Consider the following 23,337-nt stretch of genomic DNA (forward strand, 5'->3'; position numbering starts at 1 on the left):
TTCTAATGCCTGCAACAAATACGTAGTTTCTGTCACTTATTGTAGCTTCAGCAATAGAAGAGGATAAAAGGGGCTGAAGGAAACCTAGTCCAAACTCCTAAAGCAGGAGACTGTACCATTCTGAATAAATGTCTATCCATTGTGGACAAAGTTAGAGGAGTCTTAAACCATTTTGGGATTATAATCCTTTCTTGGAACTGCCTGTTAAAAATCTCTTTGAAGTTTTAACTGGTTCAGGGTTCAGTTCTAAACGTTTTTGCCTAGAACTGCAAGGATCTGTTATATCCTGTGACATTTGTGCCACATAGTAGCAACTTGCTGATACCAAGAACTGCTGATTTATTCTATGCTTGCTGACTTTTTCATCCAGACAGAATGTGCTGCTTGGTGCTACAATGTATCAAGTGATCATAGACGGCACTATGACAAATATTAGTTGTTAAAGGTGCTTTTATTAGCAATGCTCATATCCAGAAAGCGGAGATTTAGACCATTTTCTGATCCTTCCATGGAGTTGCCTAACTCATTCAGGATTTGGTTCCTAGATGTTTGCAAGAACTAGATAAACAAAGCATGAAGCTGAGTGTAGGCATTAATTTCTAATGTCCAAAATGGCTTAGAATAAACTAATCCAGCTAGGTATGAACCTTTTATGCATTAGAACAGTTGTCAACTTCAGAGTAAGATTTCTTAGTAATGGACGAAAAGAAAGTTTGTTTTCAAATGGTAGCTCCATATTTACACATCCTACCATAGTTTTATACACACAGACATCTTCCTGACTGACACCTTTTAGGTTAGTTTTAAAGGTTTAAGATTTCCAGTCTCTTTTTATATAAAAGTATGCTAAATATTTCAAGGTTAGAAAAAAAATCTAGTTTAAAATAGGTTGTTCCAATTTTACAAGATTGTTCTGACCATCCCTTAAGTGTTTTGACTCAAAATGAAGTCATTTGAAACTCAAAACACTCGTATAATGAGAGTGGTATTGGGACTCTCCTGGCAAGATTGGGAGAGCTGTTTAGAATTCAAAATAAGCTCCCACCTGAGATTCTAGACAGATGCTGCCAATCAAAGTAGACCATCATGAGCTAAACAGTTTTCCCTAGCATAATGTGACCTCCTGTGTGTCCTATTCTATGGATAGAAGTATCAAATCTCATTTTACATTTATTATCCAATACTAGGATTTAGGACAATGTTTCTCTTCCCATCCAAAATGTGTTGATTTGATAGGATCCAAATACGAAGCAAATGCAATCTGCAGAGACTTCTGATTAACCTGTTAACTGATCTCATGGTGCTATCCTGTTTGGAATGAATATTTTAATATGGACTCAGCATATATTCCTGGAAATGTACAGAAACAGATTTTCTGAGAGCTCAAAGAGCGCCTTAGATCTTTTTGCAGATACAGAGTAAGGATCAAAGTTGTTCCCCTTTGGATTTTTTTTTTCAAGAAAAAGGTAAATAGATTGAACAGTAAGATGTATTTTTCTTAATGAGATACCAGGTTCAGGAAAATTCCAGTTGCTCAAAAATATGCTCTGATTTTGAAAAGCTCATTTAAACAGTCAGTGTTAAAAAAACAAACCTGTATGCAGACAAATAGAAATTTGAGCCTGACTGACTGGGAAAAAGGACTGATAGCAAAAAAAGGGGTATCTGAAGAAACAAAATTATAATTTCACTATCACAACTATTATTCTGTAATAAACCTGATCACTTGTATCCCTCCTCAGGAATGATTAAGGGTCAAAGACTTGATTCTTTCCTTGCAATAGGCTCAATAATGCTACTGAATTATTCCAGTCACATTGGCTACTCAAATAAAAAGGTATATGAAGCTGCAAGCAAGAACCTGTTTGGAATAAAGAATTTTACACAATCTCTCTCTCTCTCTCTCGATATAGACTCTCATTCAACAGACTCTCTCCCTCCCCCTTCTCGCCTGTGGAATCTTTATACAGCTAAAATGCTAGCTCTGTATGAGCACATTTTCAATAGCATCATGGAAAAGTTAGAGGTAAAACAATAGTAGATCTCCTTTTTTCCTTGACCTCCTTTTAAATGAAAATTTAATTATTCACCTTGTTTATGGACATATTAAAACACATCTTGGGAAATGATTCATCCAGCTATTGACAGCAGGCAAATTATGAGAAACAGTCACACTTGCTGGGCTGTGACAAAATGAAGTTTTTAAATATTTAGAATCTCAGCTGGGGGAAAGAAAAAGAGAGACTCTTAAAAAGAAAAAGGATAAAGGCAAGACACAACAGGGGAACAAACGAAAGTATCTGTGTCTACATGTCAATTGGATGGAGGTAGTAAGTATCTCATTAGATGAAAGAAGCTGGGCACAAATGCAGTCAGACAACAAAGCAAAGTTTTGTAATCTTAGAAAATCACCACAGCTGAGGATGAAAGGGGAAACTAAAGATTTAACTCAATATTGCTGGGTTGACCATAAAATCGTGTTAGTTTACAAATCTGTCTCATTTAAACTCAGTTTCACATAGTTATACAAATATGACAGACAGGCAGACAATTAATTTTCCATTTCAAAACAAGTTGTTTTATGACCAGCAACATTCCTACCACTGTGACGGGTACCTTTTCCAATTAGTGATTGATTTCTGATACTAAGATGATAGTGAAAATGGTGGGTTTTATCAGGGATTTATCAGTGTTCACCCTCTAGTTCAGTGTGTCTCAATCTTGCTCACCAGCTTGCTGGCTGGGAAATTCTGGAACTGAAATCTACACACAGCTTGATATACACTGCTCCAGTCTAGAATTATGTGCCATACCATAGTCAACAGAGGCATTGAGGAAACTCAAGCCATGGACTGGAGGACAGTCTTTTGCGCTTGATCCCTAGCATCTTATACCTAAAGAACAGAGATGGTATTCTACCAGTTTGGACCAGTTTGTCCAAACCAATAGCAGAAATTGTGGGTGGCCTCACCCATCTGCCCTGGCTCTATGGCATCCCGTTTAGGCAATTTTTTCACCAAAAGCACATGCGTGGAAGGCTGCGTGCATGCACAGAGGTGGCCTGTGTGAGCAAAGAGAGCGCACACGCATGCATGCTCACATTTGCGGACCGGTAGGGAAGGTAAGTGAATACCACCCCTGTTAAGGAATGGATGTTGTGATTAGGAACCACTTCACAATCAAGTTCAGCTATTAGTGATAGACCCATCCTCTGTCAATTTATCTAGTCCATGTTTAAAGTGATCATCTAAACTGGTAGCTATCATTACACTGAATGAGAGCAATAAATACTAAAATTATATTCTTTAAAAAAATAATAATACTAACTCATACAGCAATGGCATTTATTTATGCACATATATTAATAACTTTATGAGTATATCTGAGCATTATGATTGATCCAAGATTCCATTATGTATGTTTACATACATTTGTAAATCACAGCATGGGCAAAAGCTGGCATGCAGATAGACAAAGGTCTTGGCTGCCTTGTGATTCTGGTGAATGAGTTTTTCCCCCCCAAATATTCAAGGTTTTTCAAAATAAAGGATGACATAGATATTCATAAAATTGCAAGGGACACTTTTGGAACCCTTTTTAAAAAAATCTCATCTAAACATACTTGCCTCACAGGGAGAATTCTTCATTGGAGCTGGAAATACAGCACTAGTCACCATAACTGTCTCTCCAAAGGGACTCTCACTGGTGTTAAGCAAAAGGGCACATTCTGCAGAGAAAAACGGGATAAAAGATACATACATGATTAGAGGGATATTAGTTAATGTTTTCATGGAAGATTTGTATAGCAACATAATCTGCCAGGGTGTCTGTGTTGCAAGAGTTGTGGAATGACCCTTCATGTGAAACTGTACATGCAAATCGTGGGTAGTCTTATATATTATGCTAGACATTGTCAACATTCTTTAGATATAATAATGCAATTTCATTTATTACCCAAGATACCTCTTTCAATCACATACAATGTATAGTATTGTGATTTGTATCAAAAAGGCATTTTTATGATTCTGAATGAATCATAAAATGAACTATTTTTGCTATAAATGAGGAAGAAATACTATCTCACCAAAGCTAGATGAGGGTCATTTATATGTTTATAAAGCATCCATTCTCAACAGGACAGATTCAAGATCTGTTAAACTTCAGTTAACTGGCGGGTGGATTATGATAAGGATAGTAGTCTAGCATATTTAGAGGGTACCTGGTTGGGAGAAAGCACTAAAAGAATGGTAATTCAATGCTCTCAGTTACTGAATGTTGTAAATAAACAATCTTTTCTTCCTACAGTTATTTAATATCATTGGCAAGCTTAAAAATACTACACGTAGACCTTGAGTTAAAATTGTAATAGAGTTGATTTGAGATTCTGTTGGGTAATCGAGTGACTGGGTTGGCTGGGAGAGCTAGATCATAAGGGTGAATGACTATAGGGGTGTTGCAGCAGCCATAACATTGAAACTGAGTCATAAGTAACTTTTGGGGATGTCTGTTATAACTTTGAACAGGCACTATATGACCCATCATAAGTTGAGGACTACTTTTGATCTCACTTTTTGAAGACTGCATCTACTGTATTCAGTTTTCCTTGCAGGTTACAGAAATGGTTCACTTTCATCTTAGTTCTTTATTTATTTAGAGTTCCCAATCTGGAATGGTCTTGGAATTCTCAACTAATGCCTTCTCCAAGTACTGACCAGGGACAGGCCTGCTTAGGTTTAGCAATCAAGTTGATAAGGCATCACTTCTGTTGATTTACATCATTGATAACCAAATTAAAAGTTGCCAATTTACTAAAGCTATTAATCTCAAACAAGAGCATTTTCTATGAGTCCTATTTGGTTTTTCTAAAAAAAAAATCATACATTTCTGTTGCATATGGATTCTACTTACTAATGCTGTATGAGAAAAGTATTTTCTGGTTTCTCACAAAATATTCTTCTTGTTGCAACAACAACAACACCCCCCCCCCACAAACTATGAAAGTAAATGATAATGACTGAAAAAATGAAGAATTCCCATCACATCCTAATTCCTTTGACATAACAGTTTACTCAGCTATATAACATTACTGTAATCTACCTTTCAGTGAACAAAAGTGGTGATATTCTGGATTCCCAATATGCCACAGTTGAGCCTTTGGTGAAGTTGATGAGCTTTGAGCCCAGCCACACTCTCCATCTTCAAAGGAGCAATAGAAACCAGTAGGAAGGTTTTCTGCATGAGGAAGAATGGCAAGAGACAGAGAACCGATCAATAATTCCTAAGAACAAAGTAGAAAGTATATTCAGTATCTGCTTTTCAAAACTCTGACTTTTCTCTTTGGTTCTTGCAACAAAAAGGACCATCTTCTTTGTATAAACTACTAAAACTCTGGTGTCCAAAACTTCAATTGGGCAAAATGCTGCAAAACTCTATGAACAGATCTACCTCAAATGGGCTAACTTACAAAATGCTGGGGCCTGTTACTCAAAAAGAAATGAAATTGGGAAAATTGTTTGCCACTTCAGCACCACTGTGCTGCTGCTCTTCAGTGCTGCTGTCCCATTACAGTGAATCATAATAACGTGATCCTCATTTTAACATACCCTGAGAGTTACCCACAAATCAATGGGAAACTCAGAAGAAAATGATATAATTGGCGACCACTCCTTTCCACGTTCCTACTTCCTTTGCTTGTGGGAAGCTTGAAGAGAGATGTCAGTGGAGAAATGGTGCATCCTCCACCAGCTGTTGTGGCCCACCAGCGGCCAGAAGAGCTGGCAGCAGATTTGGACAGTGAGGAGGTTAGGGACGAACATGGGCCAGTCCTGGAGTCTGGGAAAGGCTCTGATGAGGGATCTGTGTCAGAGGCAGAGAGGGGGCTAGAGCCGTATGCCAGCTATCAGCTGCTTTCAGAGTCAGACATCAGTGAGGCAGATGAACAGCTGGAGCCTCTTCCAGTGTGCGCATGCGCAGAGTTGCCATACGAGGGAAACAGTTAAAGAACAGGGGTCGACTTGGCAGTAAGGCCACAGGTGGCTGATGAATGGTCCCTTCCAGAGAAAATAAAAGAGGAGCAAAAGGGGAGTGGAGTTTTCAGGAGACAATTAGTTCATTTAATTGGTTCATGATTCTCTGAGACTCCTTGCAAGTTTTGCAGATATCGGCCTGGCAGCTCCAAGCAGCTAAGGTCTGTGACTATAAGTCCTCCCTTGAAAGACTTTGCTGGATGTGAATGAGCAGAATTCACAGTAAATTAATAAAAGGGGTTTTTGAACTCTTTGAACTCACACACACTTCCTCAATCCATCTTCCACCCAACAGCAAACACTAGGAAGAGAAGGGAGTAAAGAGGATAGAGGAAGGAAGAGGGGGGGGGAAGAAGAAAGGAAAGAAGAGGGAGAGTTTCTGACACTGCCAGCTCCCCACCAGGAAACTCGATTGGGAAGTCAACAGAAAGTTAGAAGTCACATTTGCTACCACTGAACTTTTGGCCACCCATGAATATTTCTGAAACTTATGGGTGGTCTAGTATACAATAATTTTACTAAATCATTGTGTAAAAATAGATAAATAAATAATAAACCTACACGAACATTTTTTTCACCCACTCCCTACCAAAGTTGAAACTAGGCATCAAACATTATCAAAGTGATTCTTACAGACAGTGCTGGTTTACAATACCTATCATTCTTGAATATTGGTTATTTTGGCCATGCTGCCTGATGAAGATGAATGTTGCAGTCCCACAATTACTGGAGGTTAAAGGAAACAAATCATGATCTTATGGGAACTGTGTAAAATAGGATCAGGATTATTTTCATATTTGTACATGTATATATGGGTGCGGCCTAAAAATAGTTCTTTTTCTAAGGCTGCCATATGAACTGATGAAGAAGTTTGGAATGGCAGTACATAGTTCATATATTTTATGGTTTTAATTATAATGTATCATCAGTCATGAACTATATTTTCAGGTTCAACTTTCAAATAATTCCATAACTTCAGTTCTTATATTAATTAAACAACCAGTAGCAATAAACTGCATTAGTAAAAATAGGAAAATTATAATTTTCCTTTAATTTTCTAGTTTTCTCTTTTTACTGAAGAAGTACCTTTAATGTAGATTGCATTTGGTAAGACTTTGTAGATAACCGAGATGAGTCTGTGACATTTTAAGTGAATCATTTGCCAGTGGGATCAAAGAAGGACCAGATCTACAAGGACTGCTTTTTTTAACTTATAATGTAGCAAATTCTTAATCCTTTCAGATATTTAAATATTAGAACTAAATTCCAAGTTGAGTGGTCAGCTGATTCCTAGAGCACATCAATGACTGTGAATAACAAGGTTGGAGATCATTATGGATACTACTGTATGTTTTTGGTATTTGAAAACTGATTTTTTTTTCAGTGACACCCCATCACACACCAGTTACTGTTAAATTTAACTTATGCAACCATTACTTACACAACGCATCTTAATTTGACTTAATTTTTTTTGGAAATTTTCCATTTAAAATTCATATTTATTCAGTAACATTTTACCATCTCAAGAAAGTTGTTGTGCTTAAAAGGTGAATTTATAATCTATTGCATTCCAAGCAATAACTGAATCAATACTAACTCTAATGTGCATATAGAGGACAGTAGTTCCACAGAACTCTTTTTTTCCATTCTTATTTTACTTTGTTCTTTTTGTTCCTGGTAAGGTGTTGCTAAAATAAAAAACAACATTTCAGCTTGCCCTTTTCTTAAACTTCATACTGGACAACCAGATTTCAAAAACCCATTCACCTGCAAAAACATGATACATTGTTTATATACTTAAAACATTTATTTCTTGACTTAATACCAAGATGCCCAAGGTCAATTCTATAGAGGAAGAAAATGTACCAACTAAAATGTTAGTGTGAGGTTATTGTTATTTCATTTTTTCCACTTTGAAGGCACTGGTAGAAATAAAGCATGTATCAAAATTCTATAATGCTATAATAGGCCATGTATTAAATGGCATATACAGACATAAAAAATAAAGGAGTTTTACCCTTCTGTTCATCCATTTATCTACAGGTATGAATGGGTTTGGTTATTTCCAGTTTGCATCTATTAATTTATTATATATTGTTTTTAAATTTTAAATGAACATTTTAAATTTATGTATGTATTTCAGAAATATATCTTTCTGCTTTAAGAGTTTAAGGGAACATGGACTATATATACCATTCTGATATGAATTCTGAAGGGTGACTGTTATAGTCCATACATCATCCAGGAGATTCAGTTTAGATTAGCAACACTTTCAAATGCAAGCCAAACAAAACATACATTCATCCATCTATCCCAACTTCTGGGGGCAAAGTTTAATAAATAGGTGTCATATAGTTTAAGCTAGACCTTTGTTACTGCTAAGCCATAGACACAAATCTCTTGAACAATTGCTCAGCAGAGGCAAGTAATCTGCATATATAAAGACATATACATACACATGATCTTCGTCATAAAAGTAAATGAGGATATCAATCATGTTAAACAGTCCCATGAGCACAGAACCCTGGAAATGGCAGATATTTATGATTTGGAGCCTGTTTATTTCCACTACTAACATGAACATTTATTAAAGCAAATAAATAATCACAGTTAAACCATCATTTGCTGTGATGACAGTGAATATGAATCCAACTATTTTATAGTAAAAACATAGGAAGTGGTTTTATACTAAATCAAACCATTACTTCATATTTCCCTAGTGCTGACTGGTTTTCAAGTTGTAGTTTTCCAGCCCGTCTTACTATACCTATATTGCTCTACTTCATTTCATCAGTACTGAATGTGAAGATAATACAAACTACTCTGTGATTACCAAGTGTTGTCCTTCAAGACGTACCATGACATGGGCTGTATGATATGAACTGTAACTGACAGAGGTCATGTAGCCAGCAGACAAAAAGGGGACTGCTCATTTATGACAGTGGCAACTTGAGGATTACATTTCCTCTGCTCTTTTCTGCCCTCTATGGGGGTATGTTTTAGAAAAAGTCAGAAAAATATTGGATTATAAAATCCTACCAGTTTCTCCCCTTTAAAGGGAATGCCACATTCATTCTTCTCTAATTGGATTCCATTCTCCAAATCAGCAGGAGATTCTGATGCAGCCTCAGGCTAAATCAGAATATGTCAAACTAGATGCACCTTGAATTCTTCCTGAAGCAGCCCTGCATGCCATTCAGTTTAATTCACTTTGTGCCAAAGTATAGTATATAGAATGGTGTAATGAAGTAGAACATTTAAGGGAAATGTCTAAGCATTAAATACTGCCTAGAGTCTAGAATATCGGGGAAAATGGCAGGGAAACTGAGTGTGGAACTATAAATGAAGATGTATTAGCAGTGCAACTGCTAGCTCAGACTTCTATTTCTCATAAATGTAACTTTATGAAGCTCTGATTGTTTGGTGCTGAGAAAACACAGGCTTCTTCATTTATTGTAATGTTTCCTGCATGTAGTGAGCTACTGACAACCATTTACCCCAGTTCCATTGCAAGATTTAACATATCTAACTTGTGTGTTAGGCAAAATTGCCATGATTATTTTTCAGTTTGCCCAGATCAGACTCTGATAAGCATAATTGAAAGGAGGAAAGAATTTGCACAGATATCATGTGCTCCAAGTATCTTTCTGAGGTTCTCATTCGTAAATTTAGGTGGATTCATATACAAAAGCAGACCTGTCAAATGCATTATGATAAACCAAACACTGTGGGTATAATATACCTTCTCAGACAAGTTCTCCTTACCAGTATATTGTTAAATTCATTCTGGAATATGATAAATAACATTTTAATCAATAAACCCACCAAGAATCTATTGAATCACAACTAATGGTTCATCACTCCTTGCTATTTTTTAGTGAAAAGGTTTCTATATAATTTTAAATAAAAAAGAGAATTTTTAAGGTAATGATACAACATATTTCTCTTAAAAAACTATAAATCTATGATTATTTAAAATATTCCCCAGTAATATATGATTAAAATGTGCAACTCTTTATAATTTGCCCTTTCTCCAAAGTCTCCAAGCAGCTACATATGATTCTTCTGGAAATTTATCCACATAAAATCTTTTTAGGTAGACTAAGCCAATGTCATTCAATGAGGTTCATGAATGAGTGGAAATGTCAATCTACTTCCCCTTAATTTTATTACATTGGAGAAAGGAGCTGACATCACGACGATACGGATGTGCGATCTCAGAGCTCCAAGATCACAGCCAATACTTTTACCGCTGGATGGTCCATCTGGACCTAAACCGTCCCGAAGAGACGATGACAGGGAAGAGTACGTCTTGCTGATCTCAGGGACACTGCAAAGTCCCCGAATGATCCAAGAGAATCTCTTCTAGCTGGCGATAGAAGCACAGCCCCAAGCTGCTGAAGTCAGGACAGCTCCGTAACGGGAAGAAAGTGGAAAGAGAAAGAGTGTCCATCTGGTGAGGAAATTTTATTTTTACAAAAGAGACTGCCCAAAAAAGATTAAAACCCAATCAAACTTGTAAAGAAAAGAAAATAAGCGGCGAATTTAAGCTATTTTAGACAGTGTGTTATTCTATTTTTTAAAATTGTCTTCTATGGATGGAAGTTTTGCAAACACTTCCTACTTTTTAAAGTGAAAGTATTGGCTTTTCTTCTACTTTTTTAAACCTATGGATTAAATCTTTTTTTTTAAATTTTCACAATACTGGGTTGGATGTTTTTTTTTTCTTTTTATTTTGTTCTATTTAAGAGCCTTGTTTCTTTTAAGCTTGGAATATAAAAAGGATATAAAAGGAATATAAAGACAGCAGTAACATCAGAGAGAAAAGAAGTTACACTGCCACTTGGAGGTTGGAGGCTGAGTTCTGGAAATATTTTTTTCTCTCTTTTCTTTGATCATTTTGACCTTGCACTTCAAAGATTTTAGCTTGCAAAGAGATAAGATGGGTTGTTTATGCAGGTGTCCTTTGGATGTCTCTTTAGCAGCGAGAGAGCAGTGCAAAACAAAGCTTTGTTTTCCAACTACAGTGTTTATAAATTGGACAATGACATAATACCAAGAAGAAACCATAACATTACAACAGATTATGTTTGAAATTCAAAAATTATTAGAAACATCAGAGAAAATCTAGATGGTAATATAGCAATATTGGCTATCTTCAATTTGATGAAATTGAAGATAGCCAGCTAATGGAAAAAGTGGAGGTTAGAATCTCAAAAACCCAAGGGAAAAATGAACAAAGAGGCAAGATAACTATGGATATTGACAGAGATCTTTGCGTGGTTGGAAATGGAAAGAATGGAACATGGAAAGGGAAGAGAGATGGAAAGGATCTCTACCCCAGATTTCAAGGTATAGAAGGAGAAAAAAGAGAAGAATTGATGGATTTAAGGAGAGGAACTTTGACAAAAGTACTACTGATAACCAAAGATAAGCTGATTAAAGAAGCTGATGGAGGGTTTCAAGAATTTATAAGACATGCAACAAGCAACAAGTTGCAAAGAGAAGTCCACACAAAGTTGATTAAGGAAAAAAAACTAGAAGATTAATCCCACATAAGGCAAAAGAAATAAGACTGTACTACTACTGGAAAGACACAGGTTGAGAGATGAAAACTATTAACAAAATACTAGCTAAATAGTTAAAATTAGAGCATTATGTTAAAAATGAAGTGATAATGGATATAGTTGATAAATAATTGATAATGATATAATGTATAATATGTGTTGGTTTTACAAGAGAAAATTTGGTATAAATTTTAAATGGTGACCATGAAAGGAAGTTTTGAAACTTATAAAGCCTATAATATTGAAATTGGATATAAATTGTAAACAGTGATTAAGTTTAACTGTTTAACTGTTTTTTTTTAACTGTTTATTTCATTTGTATGCCGCCCTTTTCCTCTGAGGGGGACTCAGGGCGGCTCACAACTCAAAACAAGGGAAGGGGGGATACAAACAATTTGACAACAACACAACAATACATAATTTAAAAGCGCAACAATCATACCATTTGAGATAGGGGCACGGTTCTTTAGCCCCAGGCCTGTCGGAACAGCCAGGTTTTAAGGGCTTTGCGGAAGGCCTGGAGGGTGGTGAGGGTGTGAATCTCCACGGGGAGTTCGTTCCAAAGGGTCGGAGCAGCCACAGAGAAGGCTCTCCTCCGGGTAGTCGCCAGTCGACACTGGCCAGCAGATGGAATTCGGAGGAGGCCTAGTCTGTGGGATCTAATCGGTCTGGAGAGGGGAATTGGCAGCAGGCGGTCTCTCTTAAGAAAGGAAGTTTAGAAACTTTGTTATCAAACATAATTAATTTTTATTTAGAACGTTTCACAAAGATAGAATGTTGTTGGATGATATTGAAAATAGACAATGGAATGCCATTATGTGGTTTTGCTTTGAATTTTGGAATATTTGTTATAAAGGGATGTTAAAACAACTATAGTCATATGAAGGCTGAGGTATGATGATAGTAATATATATAAATATATTTGATGTAAAATATATAATTTGATATGGATTATAGGTGATGACTATGGAAGGGATGCACGAAAGTTCTTTGTAACCAATTGACACACTTTTTATAATTTGTAATGGAATATGTTTCTATGGTGTTTGTTGTGTCTTGTTTGTTTGTGTCTATTCAAAAAAATAAAAAAATAAAAAATGTATTACATTGTAACAATCATTGAATATCAAGCTATATGTAACATAGAGCCATGGGCCTCCTGGCTATATTTGAATATTATACCATCATTTTTCTTTCCTATCTTCCCTGCCATAGCCAAAGACTGGAAATATACATGTCTAATAACAGAATAATAGAGTTGGAAGGGACCTTGGATGTATTCTAGTCCAAACCCCTGCTCAAGAAGAAGACCCTATACCATTTCAGAAAAAAAAGGTTGTCCAATCTCTTCTTAAAAACCTCCAGTGATGGAGCACCCACAACTTCTGGAGGCAAGTCATTTCACCAATTTAATTATCTTAACTATCAGGAATTTTTTCCTTAGTTCTAAATTACTTTTCTCCTTGATTAGTATCTATCTACTGCTTCTTGTTCTGCCTTCAGATGCTTTAGAGAGTAGGTTGACCCCTCCTTTTTTGTGGCAGCCCCTTAGATATTGTAACTCTGCTATCATATCACCCCTACTCTTTTTTCCATTAAACATACCAAATTCCCGCAACTGTTCTTTATATGTCTACTAATCATCTTTGCTGATCTTCTCTGCACTCTTTCTAGAGTCTCAACATCTTTTTTTATATCATGGTAATCAAAACTGGATGCAATATTCGAAGTGTGGCCTTACAAGGCATTATAAGGTGGCATTAAAACTTCATGTGATCTTGATTCTATCCCTCTGTCAATGCAGCCTAGGGCTGCATTGGCTTTTTTGGCAGCTGCAGCACTCTGCTGGCTCCTATTTAAATGATTTCTCACTAGGTCTCCAAGACTCTCACGTTACTACTATTGATAAAGGTACTACCTATTCCATACTTGTGCATTTGTTTTTTCTTGCCTAAATGTAGAATCTTACTTTTCTCATAATTGAATTTCATTTTGTTATATAGGATCCAGTGTTCCAGTCTGTCAAGGTCCTTCTGTATCTTAAGACTAATTTCTGGAGTGTTGGCTATTCCTGCCAGCTTGGTATCACCTTCAAATTTGATGAGTTCTGCTTCTATCCACTCATCTAAATCACTGATGAATATATTGAAAAATACTGGGTCTGGGACAGACACTTGGGATACCCCTGTACTTATTATGTGTGGGTAATCTATAGTTAGATGCAAAACTTAATAATTCAAGCTATTGTTTTTATTATAAATTTGTATGCCACCAAACTCCCAATGACTCTGGCTACTATGTGCATGCTTGGCATTGTAAAATAATTGCAAACACCTAATTTCATGTTCTATGCATACCAAGATGTAATTATCTCTCTGAAGTTTGAAAAACAATAGACTGGAATCAAATTTTCCAACATCATTATAGCTTTATTGTATATCATTCTATTCATATAAATATTTACACCTCTTATTTCTATTTGAAAGTGTGATCAAGTTGACTAAGAATCTTCCAACAATACAAAACCAAGATCAAATAGAATTAAAACCTACTGGCTATATATTAAGATTAACTTCGTAGTAACAATAATAGGTTGCTCTGTTCATAATATAATTTCTATACCTTTTCCCTTTTTGTATTGCTCTGTTTATTTTTTTTTTGAGGTTCTGTTGACCTTTTAACTCTGTTGTATGTTGATTAGTTTCCCTCAATAAAATATATTAAAATGGAGTAAACTGCCTTCCTTAACTGTTAACACACAAGCCCTGTCTTTTGCACTGTTGGAACACTGTTTTGGTATGAAATGGTGTTAGAGGCATTTCTATAGGGAGAAAGAATATATTCAGCATGCCTAGTCATTCAGAAATCTGTGCAGGTAACTTCTTGATTTATAGATAGTTTTATAGATAGCTATTTAGTAGTTTATGAAGGATGCTGTAACATTATAAAAATTATCTCCTACTGTTTCCTTTGTGGGTAATTTGAGCTGAATCACACCTACCAGCACATTTCAAATAAACTGGCCCCTTTTCATCACACAAAAAAATCCTCAATAGAATTCTCAAGACATTGCAGTTACTGGCTCATGTTTCATCTAAAATACATGCAACTAATTTCCTTTCTCAACAAGAGGATGTGTGGGGAAAAGTCATTCTCTAATCTTATTTCACACACTTCTGCCTCCCACATATAGTAAGAAACTGAATCATCATGATTCACTCTGCTTCAGAGACATAAGTCAGGATTTATGTAATAACTGATGTCTACTTATCCTTCCTGCCTTTTTTCCCTTCTCCTGTTGTTACTTTATAAATTTAAGCTTTATAAATTCCATGTTGGTTCCATTTTAAGCCTCCAGACATATCTTGTTACTTAACAATATTTTAAAATCAAAATATCCTGATGCCTATATTCCTTTCCTATGCGTATGAATACAATGGAAGTGGATTGCTTTGTGTTTTCTACCCTATCCCTGTCTTCAGGTTTGACTCAGTTGCCTTCTCCTACTTAAAGTCTTTTAAATAGACCTTAACTGTTTACTGAAGCTGAAGCTCAAATACTTTAGCCACCAAATGAGAAGAGAGGACTCACTGGAAAAGATCCTGTTAGGTTTTGTATATTGTGTGTTGTGTGTGAGGGAAAGACGCAGGAGCCATGGATCAGAGAGTAAGATGTTTATTAGTAGGTGACAAGCGATTCAGAATGTGTTACAACTGTCACAGTATTTATACTCTCAGGTACCAACTGTCATTTAACTGTCATTACAACCACCAATCACAGGCTGTGCTTCGCCCGACCAATTAGAACGCAGCACAGGCTGTTGCTGGGCTATAACACTCCTTCCCCCCAGTTATTTGCATACGTGTATTTTATTCGCATTTTCCGTATTGTTTATTTATTTGCATTTTTGTGTTCATGTTCAACATTTACAAGTATTTGCATTTTTTGTTTTTGTTTTATGTTCAACATTTACAAACTCTTTTACAAACTCTCCTTCCCCCCAGTTATTTGGCACATTTTCATATTCACATTTTCATATTCACATTTGCATATTTACATTTGCATATTTACATTTGCACATTCATATTTGCATATTTAAATTTGCATATTCAAGCTCTGCGCATGCTCACAAATCATGGAGGCTGGAGAGCTTACATGGAGGGAAACTCAAAGAAGTCCTGTTGGTAACTTTTCTGTTGGGCTTTGTTCGATCGGCATGCAGGCAGAGTTCCGCTGTTGCTGGAAGGTTTAGCTGACAGGATTTCTGCTGACTTTTGCTGCAGAGAATGGTAGGCTTCTGAAACGGCTGTGGAGGCTTCTGTTAGAGAGCAGAGACCGGCCCTGGAGGCGGCTGAGTTGTTCCTGGCTCGTTAGGAAGGCAGCAGGCAGGCTTTTGAGTGGCCAGAGTTGCTCCTTGGAAGGCAGGCAGCTTTGTAATGCATGTAGCAGGCTTCTGACAGGCTGGTAGTAGGCTGCTGGCTTTGGAGGAAGAGCAGGCTTGTCGGAAGCTGCTTCTTTGGAAAGCTGTATGAAGAGTCAGAGGCTTCTTAGGCAACAGTATCTGTTTATTGCAACAAGACCGTTTGTAACAGTAGCAAACAGTAGACCGACAGTCTCTAAAGTTGTGTCTGGTAGATCTTCTCGGCAGAGAGGCAGGCAGACAGGCAGCTTCAGCCACGGTTGAGCCAACGCGATTCGTAGCTCGTCCCTGAGCAGAGGCGATGGCTCCAGCCAAGGTTAAGCATAGGTTGCCCATCCCTTTGACTGAAGGAGTCCATGCCTGTGGAGCTACTCAGGTTGGCTTGATCGGAGGCGAAACCTGAGGCAGTGGCAACTGCTGCTGCAGCTCTGACAGGTCTTCAAAGTATTTTCTGTTCGCGTTTGCTTGGTTGCGTTGCGAGTGGCTTAGTGTTCGTTGTTGTTTTCCAGGCTCTGCAGAATCGCATTCAATCCCATCGCCAGTTTTGTATATTGTGTGTTGTGTGTGAGGGAAAGACGCAGGAGCCATGGATCAGAGAGTAAGATGTTTATTAGTAGGCGACAAGCGATTCAGAATGTGTTACAACTGTCACAGTATTTATACTCTCAGGTACCAACTGTCATTTAACTGTCATTACAACCACCAATCACAGGCTGTGCTTCGCCCGACCAATTAGAACGCAGCACAGGCTGTTGCTGGGCTATAACTGAATACAATGGAAGTGGATTGCTTTGTGTTTTCTACCCTATCCCTGTCTTCAGGTTTGACTCAGTTGCCTTCTCCTACTTAAAGTCTTTTAAATAGACCTTAACTGTTTACTGAAGCTGAAGCTCAAATACTTTGGCCACCAAATGAGAAGAGAGGACTCACTGGAAAAGATTCTGTTAGGAAAGATTGAAGACAAAAGGAGAAGGGATGGTATGAGATGGTTAAATAGTGTCATTGGCATGGGGGGCATGCGTTTGGACAGACTCAGGGAGCCAGTGGAGGATGGGAGAAAGGGACTGGTGTGCTATGGTCCATGGGGTCAGAAAGAGTTAGACATGACATAGAGACTGAATAACAACAACCCAAAAGTGTTCTGTATATTAATTAGAATATGGGCGGGTCCTCCTTGGTGCCCTCCTCCTGACTACAGATTAGATAATGTAGTCATCTAATCTGGGAATAGAATAGAATAACAGAGTTGGAAGAGACTTTGGAGGTCTTCTAGTTCAACCCACTTCTTAGGCAGGAAACCCTACACCACTTCAAACAAATGGTTATCTAACATTTTCTTAAAAACTTCCAGTGTTGGAGCATTCACAACCTCTGGAGGCAAGTTGTTCCACTGATTAATTGCTGTAACTGTCAGAAAATTTCTCCTTAGTTCTAAGTTGCTTCTCTCCTTGATTAGTTTATACCCATTGTTTCTTGTCCTACCCTCAGCTGCTTTGGAGACTAGCTTGACTCCCTCTTCTTTGTGTCAGCCCCTGAAGTAATGGAACACTATTATCATGTCTCCCCTCGTCCTTATTTTCATTAAACTGGACATACCTAGTTCCTGCAACCATTTTTCATATGTTTTACTCTCCAGTCCCCCTAATCATCTTAGTTGCTCTTTTCTGAACTCTTTCTAGAGTCTCAACACCTTTTTTACATCATGGCGACCAAAACTGAATGCAGCCTTATAAAGTGTGGCATTATAAAGTGGTATTAACACTTCACATAATCTTGATTATATCCTTCTGTTTATGCAGCCTAGAACTGTGTTGGTTTTTTTGGCAGCTGCTGCACACTGCTGGCTCATATTTAAATGGTTGTCCACTAGGACTCCAAGATCCTTCTCATAGTTACTACTTTTGAGCAAGGTACCATATATACTGTACCTGTGCATTTTGTTTTTCTTACCTAAATGTAGAACCTTACTTGTAGAACCTGGGAGAACAGGGAGAACCTATACTAGAGATCCAAGTTCCTTACAACTTCTGTGTTCTTTAGGGAGTGATCTGGATGCAACATTTGCAGTTTCCTTCTTTGGTCAGAAAAATTAAAAATGTTTATTTGCTGGGAGACTGAAGTGCCCTCCCCCCCATGTATATTTAGCGTTGAGTTCAAAGAACCAATTCAGGTTCCTTTGTAGAAGTGAGATAATTTTCATTGCTATAGAGCAAAGCAATGTTCTGAAATTTTAGAGCTGATTTGACTTACTGCATATCTGTCCTTCATCTTCTCCATCTGCACAATCTTTGATGAAATCGCACACCCGTCTCAACTTGATCACTGTTCCATTCCAGCAACTGAAATAACTCTGAAGAGCCATTTTAGAGACAGATGGAGGTCCTATGAAAAAGGAAGAAGAATATTATTTAAATCTCTTCATCAGAGTTTGTACAGTATACTTAGCTAGTTTTCATTCTCCACCAGATGTAATAATTGTAATAACCACAACTCAAAGGCAGCTATTCCACTAAGGATCGCAAAACTTGACTATTGGTTGATGCAGAGCGATTCATAGATAAAATTTCTCTCACTGTATTCATGATTTGAGATTATTATTTTTTGTTTCACATTTCCATGGAAATAATCTAGGTATCTTTCCTTTCCTTTCCTTTCCTTTCCTTTTTCCCTCATGGCAAAAATGAAATAAATTCTACTCCAGCACTTCCTGAATCTGGGGTGTGAACGTGTGTGGCTAGGGAAATCAGCTCCATCCCCTTTGAGAGCCAGATCAATCTTACAAAATAAAACAAAATCAAATTTTATTAAAAAGCAAAGAGGAAAAATATACTTCCTTTTTAGCTTTAAGTATCCCTTCGGTGTCAAGGGAAGTAAAAAGTATTATTTTTTAAGATCAGAAATCTGAGCCTCTGAGCAGCTACATTATGTTATTGATTGCCCCTAACTTAAAGGAACTCTGCTAAAGAGGTTCCAACATGCATAAAAATATCACAATTTACTGAGCATGTACAGAGAACATAAATACCAGAGACACAATACATAAATATTATGTACCAGAAGCATAGAATAAATTAAATTTAGCACATTTTGTAGGTAAATTTTTCCCTATTTCTCTAAAGACCAAAGTAACCTTGGAACATATGTTATTTCTCTGTTAATTTGCTACTTAGAAAATCCTGTTTCCTACAAATACTAATTTAAATCTGAGACTGAAGGGAAATGCTAAATCCCATTCTTTCTAACCTCTTATTCAACATCTGCCTGATTTTAAATATAGAAAACCCTTTTCTCTACAATAAAGGCAGGGTTTGGGAGAATTGCCTTGTGGCCTCTACGTGCTCCTGCTTGAAGCTAAGAAAAGATGCTGATCTGAACATCTTGAGGAGCAGTTGCTGTCTGGAATATTTTCAAGGCAATATGACCTCACAACACTAATAGATTCACCTTTGCAAACTAAAGAGCCATCTTATTGAAATTATTTCCTAAATAATTTTGTAAATTGAAATCTACCTGATTAGACACTTTCTCTTTTTCCACTTACATGAGGTTTTTTTTCTGTTAACATTTAGTCAGCCTGGCTTTCCAGTCCCCTTCTATTTTTTTCCCCTTCTTCTCCTGCTAAATTCCTGACTCTCAAAAACCAAGGCATGTGTGTGCACTATCCCATCTTCATTTAACCAAAATTGTCTCTCTGAGACAATGGAAAAAGAAAATGCATTGGATTTGTTCTCTTCCTTAAAACCTGTCGTATATGTTGGGTCTCAAAGTTACTGGCAACAAAGCAAACCCCATGGTTTGCAGATGGTCAAAAATATTTTAAAAGATGAAGTGGGGGAACAAACAACTTCAAACAAACAAATTTCCTTTTCATACTGTCTGGGTATTTATGTACTCACAAGTCCACACTTCTACCTATGTTAACTTTGGGACATACATATCCTGCCAATGTATATATTTTTTCTGTTGAGATCTCTTGCTGTTGCCCTTAGGACTGTCCCCATCATGGGGAAAAAGGTTAAGTTTCACAAACTAAACTGTTGTCAGAATGGTAGTTTTTCTTTTTCTTTTTATATCATCCAATGTTGGCCTCAAAGCAAGTAAAGGTTGTGAGGCTTTGTTCCTTGGTGGAAAGACATGTAATAGAACTGATGTGGAATAGAGACCAGAAAGAGATTAGCAATGATGATACTGATTTCATGGAGGCATCATTTTCTACTAACTCAAGAATGGGTGCATAGTATTTCAGATTAGTAATGAAAAAAAGCCCAATCAGTTTAAGAGAAAAAGCTGATACTTACTGAGGCCAAACACATAAACAAGGAAGGGACCTAACATGTTCATTCCATAGGTAAAATTTATTTCTCAGCTTGATTACATTTGTATCAAGTAGAAAACTCTCACGGGTATCACTTTCATTGATATGTAGATTTGTACCTTGTTTCCCCTCCAAAAACCTCAAGAAGGAACATAATTATATATTTGTTGTTGTAAACCAGATTCAGATCATAGTTAAATCAGTATAATAAATGTTATTTCTGTGAACCTCTCTGACACTGATAGTAGATAAGGTTTCAATTCTTGATTGTCAATTTCCTTTTGCTGATTGATTTATTGATTATGTACTATCTGCCAGCTGGCCTGGGGAACCCAGAGTGGGAGGGAGCCCATTAAATGGCTCATGTGATCTGCTGTTGCTGGGGTGGGGTGATTGTTATTATATTATACTATATTAATTAATTTGATTTTTAATTAGTTTTATTGTTTTAAATGTGGTTTTATATTCTGTAATCCACACTGAGTCACCATGGATGGATAGGCGGCTATATAAGTAAGTACATAAGTAAGTAAATAAATAAATCTCATTTTCCACTCCCAATCTTCCTATTTTGCTTGATGTTGAAATGGAGAGTGAAGAAGGGAGAAATGCCACCTTCATGATTTATGCTTCATGTCCTTTATTTTCCCTTGCTTTGTGAGAGTTCAGTCACCTGGAAGAGTCTGCAACACATGTTTTGATAGCCTGATTTGTGTAGATCAGGGACAAGCAATGTCATGCCATCCAGATACTTTGAATTTCAGCTTAATTAGCCTGGCACAGCTAACCAACTTTGGCTGATGCTGAAAGCGGAGCAGGGCCAGGACTAGAGAATATTTTGGCTGTGGGCTGGACTGGGAACTTGGGGTTAAAAATACAGAAGGCAAACTGCTTCCAAATTGTTTCTGTGTTCATAAAATCATCAGGACTGAAGGGAAACTTTCCCATTTGTCCTCCCCATTGGCTATGTCAAGAATAAAGGACTATGGAGCTACAGCCTGCAGCATCTGGAGTCTACTGGGCTATTCATTCTAGCACAATTGACTGATAAGGCTGCTAGTCTTGCCTCACAAAAAGCAGCTTGGATGTGCTGTACGAACCAGTGCCCTTCCCAGATATTCATTTAAGAGTTGGCTGTTTAACTTCTCATTGTTGCAATAATCGGAAGGGGAGCAGGGGGAATGTGTTTTTCTCTTGAGCTTGACAGCATGATTATGCATTTCTTTTCTGCTGTCATAATACTTGCATTATGAAGGGAACTCATTCTTTTGGAAAAGAAGTGGTTTCCCCCCCTTTTCTTGTTAATCTGGATGAATTGAGTTCAGACCACAATGTAGTAGTGACTCTTTATGTTAGTTGCCTAAAACCCTTTGAAACTAATAGCATTGCAAAATAAAATAAAACCAACTGGAAATGTCAAAAGTGAACTATGGATTCTGTGGAGGTATAAAAGTAAAAACTGTCCAATAATTTTTATAGCTTTAATTTTACTTTTTTATTCCAGTTTTTTCTCTCTGTGTAGTTATGATCTCTTGCAAGACAGCAGATAAAATCTGGAAGGTTTGATAGATTTAGTCTAGCTCTTATCCAGAGCTTTAGCACATTACTGCAAGTGCTTGGTTTTCAGAAAACTGAAAGTAATGCAACCTTTCTGATTGTTGTAAACAGCACAGTACAGAAGCAAAAGCAAGTGATAAAACTATCCCTTGAAATGGAATAGAATATGAGATATGAATTCACATCTGTGTGCTCATCCCTCCATTTGTCTACCTTTGATTATTTTATTGCTGAGTTCTTTTTATATTAGAATCAGCTATCATTTCTCTCTAGTATGCAAGGAATTTATTTTCTAATAGAGTATAGATATCAAAGGTCAGTGGAAGTCACATAGTATACAGACTAAACAACTCTTCCACCTAAGTAATGCAATTGAAGCTCAGAATGTCTGAACAGTCATTTTTAATGCCACATTAGATGCAACCCTGGGTGTAGGCATTAGGAGTGATTTATCATTGCCTTCTTTAGGCATGATTTTGCAGATTCTCAACATAGCCAACAATTCTGGAATTCCTAGGTAATCCTTTATCCAAATACTAACTGAACCTTGAAATAAAAGAAAATACTTGTAGCACAATTTTTAGATTTTGGTAGTGGTTTGCTCTTCAAACTCGTTTCAATTTAATTTCTGGATGTTTCATTACCAGACTAGTTAACATCATCAAAGATTTGATTTTGATTTGATTTGATTTATTGCATTTCTATGCTGCCCTATTCCCAGAGGGACTCAGGGCAGCTCACAAACCAAAATAGGGGGGGGGGGGGGATACAAACAAGAGGAAAACAACAGACAAACAACTACAACAATTTAAAAACAATTAACAACCACACAATTCGAGCGGGGACGGGAATTCGTCAGCCCCAGGCCTGTCGGAACAGCCAGGTTTTAAGGGCTTTGCGGAAAGCCTGAAGGGTGGTGAGGGTCCGAATCTCCACGGGGAGCTCATTCCAGAGGGCCGAAGCAGCCACAGAGAAGGCCCTCCTCCGGGTGGTAGCCAATCAGCATTAGCTGGTAGATGGAATTCCGAGGAGGCCTAGTCTGTGGGATCTAATAGGTCTGTTGGAGGTAATTGGATGATAGATGATGTTACCTAGAAGATGATAGATGATGTTACCTAGTATGGTAACAAAATGTTCAGAAACTAAATTGAAACAAGCTTGGGGAGCAAACCACTGCCAAAAAACAATTGAGCCTGCTTAATTGGGGAAATTAAGTGTTATCTTTAGGATGGATGGTTGATACTAAAGAACCCCCACAAAATTATGGAAGAACTTTTGTAGAGACAGTTCTTCTTGGTTTCTTTGGATCCAAATCATTTGGTGAATTAGATATGAAATAAAATGATCATTTGGTTCATGAAACTAGGTTTTATATGATCCATTCACAGCTGCAACTCATTATTTGATGTTCCACAATTAATATGCTAATTCTAATTTTAGGTCAATGGTCAG

The 23,337-nt window shown here is 37.1% G+C and overlaps 1 protein-coding gene across 1 annotated transcript in view; it reads right to left on the minus strand.

The window, feature by feature from the left end:
- Positions 1 to 23,337, minus strand: part of ALK (ALK receptor tyrosine kinase) — a 346,271-nt gene that overhangs the window by 130,487 nt on the left and 192,447 nt on the right. The window contains exons 4-6 of the mRNA XM_032216056.1: positions 18,264 to 18,395; positions 5,098 to 5,232; positions 3,627 to 3,727 (exon numbers count right to left, since the gene is read on the minus strand). Coding sequence (XP_032071947.1) covers positions 3,627 to 3,727; positions 5,098 to 5,232; positions 18,264 to 18,395 — 368 coding nt within the window. The remainder of the gene's footprint in view (positions 1 to 3,626; positions 3,728 to 5,097; positions 5,233 to 18,263; positions 18,396 to 23,337) is intronic.

The sequence above is a fragment of the Thamnophis elegans genome, chromosome 4 (genome assembly GCF_009769535.1).
Source record: "Thamnophis elegans isolate rThaEle1 chromosome 4, rThaEle1.pri, whole genome shotgun sequence".
In the NCBI taxonomy this organism is placed as follows: Eukaryota; Metazoa; Chordata; class Lepidosauria; order Squamata; family Colubridae; genus Thamnophis; species Thamnophis elegans.